This window comes from Brachyhypopomus gauderio, chromosome 8 (assembly GCF_052324685.1).
Source record: "Brachyhypopomus gauderio isolate BG-103 chromosome 8, BGAUD_0.2, whole genome shotgun sequence".
NCBI classification, from domain to species: Eukaryota; Metazoa; Chordata; class Actinopteri; order Gymnotiformes; family Hypopomidae; genus Brachyhypopomus; species Brachyhypopomus gauderio.
Window position 1 is genome coordinate 21,313,051 of NC_135218.1, and position 11,333 is coordinate 21,324,383.

General features: G+C 39.9%; 2 protein-coding genes across 3 annotated transcripts; both read left to right on the forward strand.

Moving 5' to 3' along the window:
- The first annotated feature begins 3 nt into the window (after nucleotides 1-3).
- gga3a (golgi associated, gamma adaptin ear containing, ARF binding protein 3a) lies at nucleotides 4-8,643 on the forward strand. 2 transcript variants are annotated; one of them, XM_077015402.1, is made up of 17 exons: nucleotides 4-113; nucleotides 629-713; nucleotides 822-897; nucleotides 1,004-1,102; nucleotides 1,218-1,341; nucleotides 1,470-1,573; nucleotides 1,831-1,911; nucleotides 2,078-2,215; nucleotides 2,654-2,735; nucleotides 2,857-2,955; nucleotides 3,042-3,326; nucleotides 3,451-3,524; nucleotides 3,790-3,992; nucleotides 4,646-4,890; nucleotides 5,236-5,405; nucleotides 6,415-6,525; nucleotides 7,366-8,643. In XM_077015402.1, exons 1-17 carry the CDS (start codon nucleotides 74-76, stop codon nucleotides 7,474-7,476), a joined length of 2,127 nt encoding a protein of 708 aa, XP_076871517.1. In that variant the 5' UTR covers nucleotides 4-73; the 3' UTR covers nucleotides 7,477-8,643. The 2 variants fall into 2 exon arrangements, with proteins under 2 accessions (XP_076871517.1, XP_076871518.1); XM_077015403.1 differs by lacking the exons at nucleotides 4-113; nucleotides 629-713; nucleotides 822-897 and having other exon boundaries at nucleotides 1,013-1,102; nucleotides 1,285-1,341.
- Nucleotides 8,644-8,684: 41 nt separating this feature from the next.
- sumo2a (small ubiquitin like modifier 2a) lies at nucleotides 8,685-10,893 on the forward strand. Its single transcript, XM_077015408.1, has 4 exons — nucleotides 8,685-8,830; nucleotides 9,593-9,724; nucleotides 10,173-10,244; nucleotides 10,370-10,893. The coding sequence occupies exons 1-4, from the start codon at nucleotides 8,810-8,812 to the stop codon at nucleotides 10,430-10,432; spliced, it is 288 nt and encodes a 95-aa protein (XP_076871523.1). The 5' UTR covers nucleotides 8,685-8,809; the 3' UTR covers nucleotides 10,433-10,893.
- Nucleotides 10,894-11,333: the final 440 nt, after the last annotated feature.

The window sequence follows — 11,333 nt, forward strand, 5'->3', positions numbered from 1 at the left end:
AATAGTTTATTGAGTGGGAGGTTGGAGGTTGTATTTTGTAAAGTCGTTTCCTTTTGCTTTCCGAATAGCAAACATGGCGGATACGGAAGGAGAGTCACTAGAATCTTGGCTAAGTGAGTAACTTTGCAAATTTGAAAAATATACAATACTCGCATTTGTATACACATTTCTTGAGAGAAATTATTTGATATCATGTTTGTTAAAAGTAGTTTGAGAATATTGTTACAGACTGTAGTGGGCTAGCTAGCTGGTGGTAATGGGTATCTCTCAGATTACGTTAGCTGCCTTGTACGTAATGTTGCCGTTTGCTGAGACTTTCTGCCAGCCAGTAACGGTTATAACAATATGAAAAACTTCAAGAACGTCCTGCTGTAGTCAAATACTTAACCGACTTTAATTCAGTTGTCTAGCTACCTAGCTACATTGGCTTCAATTATTGCTAGCCAGCTAGCTAGCTGTAGCACAACAAGATAACTCACAAAACTTTTATTTTGTTTACTTCGTATTTCCCTACACCCGTTTTTGGCCAGACTTGACAGTATGATTAAAATGTCGCTTAATATTCATTAACTGTTGCGACGAGAGTCGCTGTGATGACAGCAGCTGTGTTGCTTGGCTTTCTGTCTAGACAAAGCCACAAACCCTTCCAACAGACAGGAGGACTGGGAATACATCATTGGATTCTGTGATCAAGTCAACAAGGAGCTTGAAGGGTGTGCATACATTTGCTGTGGTTTTGCTAAGTGCGCTTGTGTGTGTTTTTATTGTAGCAGGTTGTAGTTTGATTTTAAATATTTCATGTTGGAAAATTGTCTTTCCAGTCCACAGATATCAGTGAGATTATTAGCACATAAAATCCAGTCTCCACAGGAATGGGAGTCATTACAAGCCCTGACTGTGAGCTCTTGTTTACAGTTTTAATTTTTAGATGTTTATATGGACAGTTTTATTTTTTTATCATTTATGATATAATTTGTTTATTTCTGATTATCTAATACTACAGGTCTTAGAAGCCTGCATGAAGAACTGCGGGAGAAGGTTTCATAACGAAGTTGGAAAATTTAGATTTTTAAATGAATTGATTAAGGTAGTATCACCCAAGGTGAGCCTAGGTGCTAATCTTCTACAATAGATTCTATGTTTAATGACGGCGAGATAATGCTGCGTTACTCAAGCGTGTCTGTGTGTTTATTCTTTTGTTCATTTGTTCTTTGCAGTATTTAGGAGACAGAGTATCTGAGAGTGTGAAGAATAAAGTAATAGAAATGCTTTTCATTTGGTCAGTTTCCCTATCTGAAGAAACAAAGATTACAGAGGCCTATCAGATGCTAAAGAGGCAAGGTATTTCATCATTATGTAATCATAATGTTTACTTATATTTTCAAGGTATTTCATCATTATGTAATCATATTTACTTACATTTTCATAAGCTATCACCTCTGTAAACTGTAACCATCAACTTCTTCTAGGTATCGTGACATCTGATCCAGAGATCCCGGCTGACCAAACACTCATTGCCTTCCCACCCGAGAGGCCTCGGAATCCCGTTTTTGACAATGAAGAGAAGAGTAAAGTAAGACAAATGGGGGGGGTGGGGGATATTGTCTTTACTGCTCTGGTCCTACAGGACAAGAATGGTATAAACGTTATAACGTAAAGAAGGACCTTACAGAACAGAATTAATGTAGCTGACAATGATCCCATGTTTCAGTCTTTACTAGACAGTAATTAATCTTTTGTGAAGTTTAATTGTGATTATTTTAACTGCTTGAGAGGGCACTCTGAGGGAAATACCTTATTTCAATTATTTTTGTACTTTTAAATCTGTAGCATCTTGCAGAACTACTGAAAAGCAAGAAGCCAGAGGATCTGGAAGAGGCCAACCGCCTCATCAAAACCATGGTGAAAGAGGTGAGGTTAGACTGAACCTGAAAACCAGAGTATTTACCCAGCTTGTTCAAGCGCAGCTTGTGACCACACATGCGTACATGGCACGCAGGGTAACGGAGGCAACAGAACATCACGAATAAAGTGACTGTGTTAAAGTGCGCTTGGTTTATTGTGTGTGTGTTTTCAGGATGAGGTGAGGGCACAGAAAGAGTCCCACCGCACCAATACTTTACTGGAGGTGAACACCAGTGTGAAACTCTTGAATGAAATGCTGTGTCACTTTAACAGAGAGCAGGCCACCCAGGCAGACAGAGAGCTCCTGAAGGTACGGGACTTGGTTAAACGGCACTCTTCTTGGCTAGCACTGGGGAATCTGTTAGCCTTGCACATTTTGAGTGAAATCCAGTAGGATTTGATAAGCATTACTTTGCTTCATTGTTAACCTCAAACCTTTCAAAGAGTTTTTTCTTCTAAATGCGAGTTTGTAGATGTATGTGAGTATATATATTTGTGAAGAAAAATAATTTTTTTAAGATTCCAGGTAAGTAACTGCAGTGTACTTAGGTAAGATGCATAGAGATATTTAAAATTTTTAAGTACGAGTTTCCAGAGAAAACTCTGCGTTTCGGACAGAGGTCTGTCATCAGCTGTGCAAGCAGTCTCGTTTCTCTGGAAATTTTGTGTACTTTACTACAATATTTGATCTCTCTCTCTCTCTCGTTATTTATTTATTTTCCTGTTTCTTATCTTTCTTGGGGTCCAGGATCTACACGATGATTGCGATAAGCTCAGAACAGCGGTATTCAAGATGGCCACTGAGACAGAGGATGACGACAGTAGATTAGGTACGAAGCGCTGAGCTACGTTTGCCACATTTTTACAACTGTGTTGCAGAGAGCCACTTGCTAATTTATTGATCGTCTTTAAATAATGCATTCTGCAACACTCCCTCCTTCATGTCCCCAGGTGAAATTCTGCAGGCCAGTGATGATCTCTCGCGTGTTATTAACACCTATAAGACTGTGGTAGAAGGGCTGGACACTTCTGGATGTTCCCCGCCAGAACGTAAATGCACCAAAGTTCTCTTCCTCTCCTGCTCTGCTCATCAGTGCCTGCTCTTCCTTTACTTTTAGTTCTTTCTTTATGTTCAGGTACCAATAATGGAAGCTCATCAGAGATTTTGATAGACTTGGCTGGTCTGAATGCTCACACTCCGTCACCACCGGATCCACCTTTGCCAGGCCCTCAGATCCCACGGTCCATTCCTGCTGACCTCTTCCTGCCTGATCCTGTCTCGCAAGCACCTCATCTTTGCTCCATGTTCTCCTCTGGACATACCAGCTTCCAGAGCAGTGAGAAAGGCAGCCCTAACCGTCCAATTGTGGAACAGATGCCAAACTGCACGTCTCTCCTGGATGAAGAACTCCTTTCCCTAGGTAGAGCTGGTAAAACATGAATATGATGTCAGAAAAGACCCAGATGCTGTCTGGCAGTGATAAACCTATGTGGTTATAAGGATGATGACAAGCAAATTGCCTTTAAACTCTGCGTATGTTGTAGGCCTCAGTGATCCGGTCCCAGTTTCTGAAATTCAGATGCAAGACAAACTGAGCCATCAACAGGCACCTTTACAGGTACCGTCAGATCCCAGAACAGATTATTTAAAGCTGTGTTTCATATCTTCGGTCTTGCATCACATATCTGCTATCCAGTTTAGTATTTTTCCTGCTTCAAAACACCAATCTTATTACACTTCATTTTCATGCCTGCCCTGACTTTCATTGAATATTCCTAATGTGTTTTCAGTGACGCTTTCTTGCAAAAATAGGACCTAATTCAACTTTCCCATAATTACTTTCACCTATCTAGATGTTGGATGATTTTCCCCTTTTTTGTCAGACCCCCAATCCAATGCTGGACCTTCTGGGCAGTTCACCTCCATCAGACCTCCTTGTTGCCACTGAATCTACCTCGAAGTTGGACTCCAGCTGCACTCCAGAATCCCTTGGGGCAGCTGCGGCTCTGCCCAGTCCTGGTCCTGCCTCGTCCGTCTTCAGTTCACTCCAGGACCTGGCCCTGCTGGACCTGGGGCAGCCCAGCAGGTGAGGTGTAGTTTAGACGTTGCAGTGAAGTTTGTAGTTTGATGGCTGTAATTTAGAAGTTGCTGTTGGTAGAAGTGATGGTGGGTTGTTCTGTTCTTCTTGATTTGTTCTCTACAGATTCTGTGTTCTATGTCCATTCAAACTCTGTGATTTAAATCGGGGCCTGTTGAGATTCGCTTTAGTATTGAATGTTAGTATTTTATGGCAAGCTGTTTCAGCTTTTATTCCTATTTTTTCTTGAAATCAGGAATTCTATCCTTACATGTAACAAAATAGAATTCTTGATGTCAGAAAATTAATTCTTGATACCAAAAGTTAATTTTAACACGTGATAATTCATGACTTTTCCAATTCATTTTGAATGGGGGGAACATTTAAACTTTCACTAGTACAAATTCAGTTCTCACACGTAAAAATATTTTCACTTGAAAGAATTTAATTTAAGTGAAAATAGTTTTTTTACATGTAAGACTACAGTTTTTACATGTAAGGCTTGAATTCCTGATATCAAGATAAATAGGAATAAAATTTAAAACAGCTTGCCATAGTATTTAAAGTATTTTACCCACCTATCTTCCATGGCAAACTGATTTTATTTGACTTATGGGTTTGTTGTAGTGTCTTGTCCTATATCATTTTATTTCTGGTTACAGTGGTCCAACAAGCCTGAGTGGCAGCATACTGGCTATGGGTGAAGGCAGCACCTCTGTGCCCAGTAGAGTGGATGGAGCTCTTCCTGCCCCACCCTACACTAGTCCGCCAAACTCCACTGTTTGCCCAGACAGCCCTCTACTCCAGCCCCTCTCACCCCCTCTTCTGGCCAGGCAAGGAACTGCAAGCCCACTCCCAGACCCCTCCCTGGCCAGCGTCTTCGTTCCACTGGATGCCATTAGACCCAGTGAGTCCACAGATACAGAGTGGGATAGTTTAGTCAGATTAGATCATGTGCATTTACATATGACCTCAAAACAAAAAGAGAAAAATGTGAATATGGTGCAACTAGATTAAAGGGCAAAATCACTATGTATACTAATATATATATGGGTATTATTTTTAAAAATCACATTATCTTTGGCTAAAAATGTAACTTAGTAGTATAGTATTGGAGATGTAATAAATAGTGTCTTGAACACCTACAGAAATCAGATATATCATGGTGTTATAAATATTTTACTTTGCAATAAATCATAATATAAAGAACTGACCCATTAATGTAGGTGTCTGATTTGAACAATGTTCTCAGGTAGAGAGGGCCCTGTGACGGCATATGACAAGGACGGTGTGTGTGTCCTCCTGCACTTCGCCTCTGACTGTCCTCCTGTACGACCTGATGTTCTGGTGATGGTGGTGTCCATGCTGAACACAGCGCCTCTACTGGTGAAGAATGTGACACTGCAGGCAGCCGTGCCAAAAGTATGTAAGATGGAGAAGGTAGTTTGCTAAGCCATAAGCTCGTATCCCATCATCCATCAGTCTTTATGAGACTGTTTGCCATAAGCCTATTGGTGTACTTGTAGTAAAGCCAGTGTTATGATAAGAACACTTGCCTGTTAGTTGCTGTGTCTTCTGCCTCTGCACTTCAGCCTGAGCTGAACTTCTTCATGGGTGTGGTTGATTTATTCACCAGTGTGGGGTAGCAGCACTCCCTTTAGGTAGGACACTGCAAATGTGATTTGTGATTTGCAAATTTGATTTGGAAGGCGGTCAATTCATGGCCAACCGCCATGTTAAGCACACTGCAGTTGACACCAGATAGTTGTGATAGTTGCATATAAGGGCAAATAAAGAATAAAACATGTGTCTTTATATCCAGAGGCTTTAATCACACTAAATGACCTCAGCCTTTTTCTTCTTATTTCCTACATATGCCAGCTGAACATTTCAGTAAATTATTCAAGGTAATTTTTGTTAAATGATAAAATGATACATTCATCAGCTTATGTGTTCACTGAGGTAAAGGAGTGAATGGGTCATTGATTGCGGGTTTGAGTCCCAGTGTTACCACTGCCTTCCACATTCCCAGAGAGCACAACTCTGTGGTTAGGAAGATTGGCAACGTTGTCCTCTGTCTTTCTGTCGGTTAATCCAGTGCTAGTCATTAGACTCGTCTGTTGGACCTGATTCTCTTTTCCAAGCGAGTTCAGACATCTTATGAAGTTGCATCCACTCAAAATGATGCGGAAGCTTCCCTTGATGTCTAAAAGCATGTTAGCTTTCACCCTCCTACACAGTGGGAGACCTAGTTAATGGGATAAGAACTGGTAAATCGCTACTTATGGAGAAAGTTGGGTAAATACAAAAAATGACTTGTCTTACCTTGCTAACTGTTTTGACTGTTTATCAGTTATCACAAGCATTCCTGCTAAGACTGTGACTGGATGCAGACAAATGTTCCTCATATCTGTGGGTCTGTGATTGACAGTCTATGAGAGTGAAGCTGCAGCCGCCCTCAGGCACGGAGTTGGCGCCCTTCAACCCCATACTGCCCCCTAGTGCCATTACCCAAGTCCTGCTGCTGGCCAACCCTCAGAAGGTAAGCGCTGGGACAAGAGGAGCTCCTCAGGAGTCCCGCGTGGTGCTCCTCTGCACTGCAGAGAACTTGAATGGTTACAGGGTGAAGCGTTTGAGCATTAAAAGCCAAATCCAGTGGTTCAAAAATGTAAAGTGTAAACTATTCAACCCTCAGCAATCCACTGATTTCATGTTTGTGCACCCCCCCAATTTATTATGTTTAGTAAATCAAATGCTACAAAAATGTTTCTTTAAATGGGTATTTCGATATAGTATAAAAAATATTGTAGAGTAAGTACATTTAAAACATTGATCAAATTAAAGTATCGACAGGTCATTGGCTAAAATGTTGCGAAACTTTGCACATTTATTCCACCTTGTTGCTTCCAGTTTTCCAGTAAAAATACATCCAGGGTGTTTACATCCTCTTGTAGCTGAGACACTAAACATTTCAAAATTTCCCCCCTTGTCAAGTGTTTTGATGGTGTTTGAATCTTTGTATACCATTAATCATGTGGCAGTACTAACTTTGGTACAAGCCTCAGTCGAATCAGTGTGATTTGCAATAGTGAAAAACGCTTTATTGCCTTGGTTTCAGAACATCAAAGTGAACTCATTTCTGGAAGCTGCTGATACAGAATGTGAAAAAAATATATTTTTAAATATTGTTAGGAGAGTATACATCCAGTTTATTCTTTTATAAAAAATTGCATAAAAGTTTACTTCAAGAATTCAATAATATTAGAAATTTCTGCAGTTCAACACATATCCACATATTGGTTGTCAGTATTGTCACAATTAGCCACCTAAAAATTGACACTATACAGATGGGATAACAAGTATCATTTTATTTTGTTCTCAGGAGAAAGTGCGAATGAGGTACAAGTTGACATTCGTCCTGGGAGATCGCCAGTGCACTGAGACGGGTGAAGTGGATACGTTTCCCCCCGTTGATAGGTGGGGCCGGCTGTAACGCCCTCTGATCACAACTCCCTGGGCCAGCCACCCTCCAGAGCCACCCTCCACTACATCCTAATCCAGCCAGTCTAGATCTTCATCTGAGTATTAGAGCCAGGCATGTTGGATAAGGGCCAAAGTAAATCAGGCAGTAGAGAGGGAGAAGGTCCAGGCTCTCTTCCCCGCGATCATCTTAAACCTGATGCACATGCAGACGAGAGCACTAGAGACGAGTCTGTGCTACAGGATGGTTGCAGCTAAAAGAGCATTAACTACAGTCAGGTGCATGGGAAACCGTAGCAATAATAATTAAGAAAAAAGTTTCATTTTTGTGACTGGATGTTTGCTTCTGGATTTCTGAATGTTCAGGATTTATTTCAGTCCAGTGGCAAAAAAATTCAGATCTGGTCACTTGAAAAAGCAATTTGCAATTTGGGTTGAGTAAGGCAGAGTGAAACCTCCGTCATTAACCACCATTAAATGCAATTATCATTGATTTAGTTACTGTGAACATTTGAGATTATGAATCCCATCTTTTTTTCAAACGTGAAAAGTGTTGAAGGATGTTATGATTTAGGATGTTATGATTTAGGATGTTATGATGATCTTGCTGCTTTTTCTAGAAATGATTCTGTTTAGAGTGAAGATTTTTTGGATTTATTTATTTTAATATGGTATCTGGCCATAAATCTTTGTACCAGCATGTGATTTTTAATTTAATCAAACTTTAATTACTGTTTAATGTTTGATTGCTTCAGATGTTTCCCTGTATTTATTTAATATGGTTGGAAATGTGTGTTTTGAAATGTATTTATACTATGAAATTTGATATTTTATTAGTGCTACTGCTGTGTGCTTTAGTACATTGGACGGCTGGAAACTTTTCCTGCAGTCATTTTAGATTGAGTGTGTATCTTACAGTATTAATGTTCTTAGTGTTACGTTATGAGTAAATGAGAGTATATGTGCGTCAGGAGTGTTGTGATTTTAGCACCTCCAACCTGTTTTAACTGTGATTCAGAGCATGGTTCACGTAGGTAGTCCTTGTGAATTACTACTGTTTAACCTGTTTTTTTTTTTTGTTTTTTTTTTTTTTTTTTGTTTTAGACAATCATGTTAATATATGAAAACACTGCATAGCTTTTAGGCGTTTTAAGGCCAAATAAAAGTCATTTTAAATATTCATGTTCGTATTCATAGTAGGCAGAGACATCGACAGTACTTCAGATTCAACTTTAAATACAGGAAACCCAATCTTGGCCCTTGAATGCGGCAGTCTGGGCGCCGACGTCATTTCCGGCGACATTACGTACGCGGTTTAGTGAGGGAGAAACGCAGAGACAACAGCTATGGCAGACGAGAAGCCCAAGGTGAGGAGCTACAGAAAAACTGCCATCAGATGTGTTAATGGCCAGCGTTATTGAACAGTTGCGCCTTTATTAAAGGGTCCCACTCTGTCTGTATTTTTAGTGGTTTATAAAGTTACGCAGTTCATCTCATTATGCTTTCCAAACTATGTTGCTAATTAGCTAGCTGGTTAGCTAAGAGTGTTCGGGCCGGCTAACTTGCTCGCTGGCTAGTTAGTGTGTGTTGAAGTAATTCTAACCTTTTACCTTTTCAGTTTTAACTTAATTTCCATTTATAATCATTTTATCGCTAATGCAGCTTTTCATTAGTACTCGAATGATCTTGCATGTTGTAATATGAGAGAGATACTTCCATTTACCCAAAGCAAGATTGATATGTTGAATAGTCACCGGTTCAACGTTTTGTGCAAGTTGCTACAGTTGTGACCGTTACAACTTTCTCATAGGGGTTGTTTACCTGTGCCATTTTCTTTTTTTCTTTTTTTTTTACCTCTGGTTGAAATAAATGCTTAATTGCCCGGTCTCAGCTTAAGGTTCTTTTCGTGTTGCTTCATAGCCAAAACAAAATTACTTGTTTAGCAACCACGACATCAACTTGCTGAAATTTTCCAATTACCTCTGTAAATTAGTTCACGCTTTGAGAATTTCTGAAAATCCTCTACCTCTTAAGACATTGTGCATAGCAATTAGCCTATTTGCTGGCTTCTTCATGTAGGCAAATATTTACTTCTCACATTTATTTCCTTTTACTATTATCATTTTTAGGAAGGTGTGAAGACTGAAAACAACGAGCACATAAATCTCAAAGTGGCTGGACAGGATGGCTCAGTGGTTCAATTTAAAATCAAGCGACACACCCCACTCAGCAAACTGATGAAGGCTTATTGTGAAAGACAGGTAAATGCTCCTGGTTCTCTTGCCTTATACCCCTGGATTCATTCGCCATGGTTTCCTGTGAGAACCAGTGTAGAACTACTTATAATTATTGAATGCAATGAGTTGGAAGATTGTCAGAAAAAGCGTTTCTTATAGAAGAATGTCTTCCTACCCAGTCGGGGACACCTACGTGTTTCACATTTTCCTAACAAACCCAAACCAAGTTGTCAAGAATACTGAATGGGGAAGTATAGATATGTTGTATTTAAACAGTGTGCACTATCATGGGTCTCTGAAGACTAGAAAGCACTACTAGATGCTGTACTGTGAAGATTCTAGGAAATTAGGCCCCATCTGACTGTGGTGTGGTCTGAATTTGTCATTTTATGAGGAAGACCTGTATGTCTGATTACATGATCACAGGACAAATGAATGATTAATTGTACACTGTATGTTGACCTTTTTATAGGGACTTACAATGAGGCAAATTCGCTTCAGATTTGATGGACAACCTATCAATGAGACAGACACTCCTGCTCAGGTACAGCCCGGTCTGCTCAGAGACCCAGCGTCCAGATTCTTCGTCACATGATACTGATGCTTGCAGTGCTGATGCTGCACATGTACGTATTAAAACAACAACTGTCTTGTGCCCCCTTTTGACAGTTGGAAATGGAAGATGAAGACACGATTGATGTATTTCAGCAGCAGACGGGAGGTGTAATGTAAGGATGCAGTAGCTACCTCTCCCCAGCCCCGCAGACACACCCTGCTCTTCCCTCATGGAATCCTGCGTGTGCTTACCAGCTAATCACCATGCCGAACCTGCAAAGACTGAAATGCCCGCTAACAGTCTCGGATACAGACAGTGTTTACCACCCCCATATCTCTCTCTCTCTCTCTTATTATATAAAGTCTTCAAGTCATGCATTTCAAACTACGTGGACCTAAGACAAAGAAATGCTAAAATGCTGTCAATTGAGATGTTTTAAGTTTGTTTTTCAGGTAGTACGAATGATGCTCAAGGCTAAAGTACAGTTTTTTTGTGTTACTTGCAACAGTTGGCTTTTGTATCTTTTATATATGTTGTAGTTCTCTTTTGTACCCAGTCAATTTTATTCAGTCACATTTACAATGTGAAGTGTTGATAAAGTAGTTTTGTGTTTAAATAAAACCATTGTATAAAATTACCCATGGTGTAGTTGACACTTTTAATTACCCAGGTCTTAATAAGCCTTTTATGCAGATTTGGGGAAAAAAAAACACTTTTTTGAACAGTTCACAAAAAGCATTAAGATAAATACTTGCCATCAAAGCTTCAAGGATCACGTTTGTCAATCTACTGCAGCTTGTCCAAAAAAGGACGTTGGCACGAAAAAGCCTGAATCACAGTGGTCTGACTGTGATTCAATAGCTCACAGTTTAGCAAGTACTGAAAGGTGCTATCAATACCAAGATCATTGATTAAATTCTTAGTGAACACATTGATTCTTGTATCGATGCATATGTCTCGTTTTGGATAACAGCGTCTGTCATATACTTCGTGTCCCAAAACGCGTATACTTCCAAACCTTTTGCAATAAAAATATGATTTAACTATTAATAACTTCCGGAGAACGCATAAGGTGAT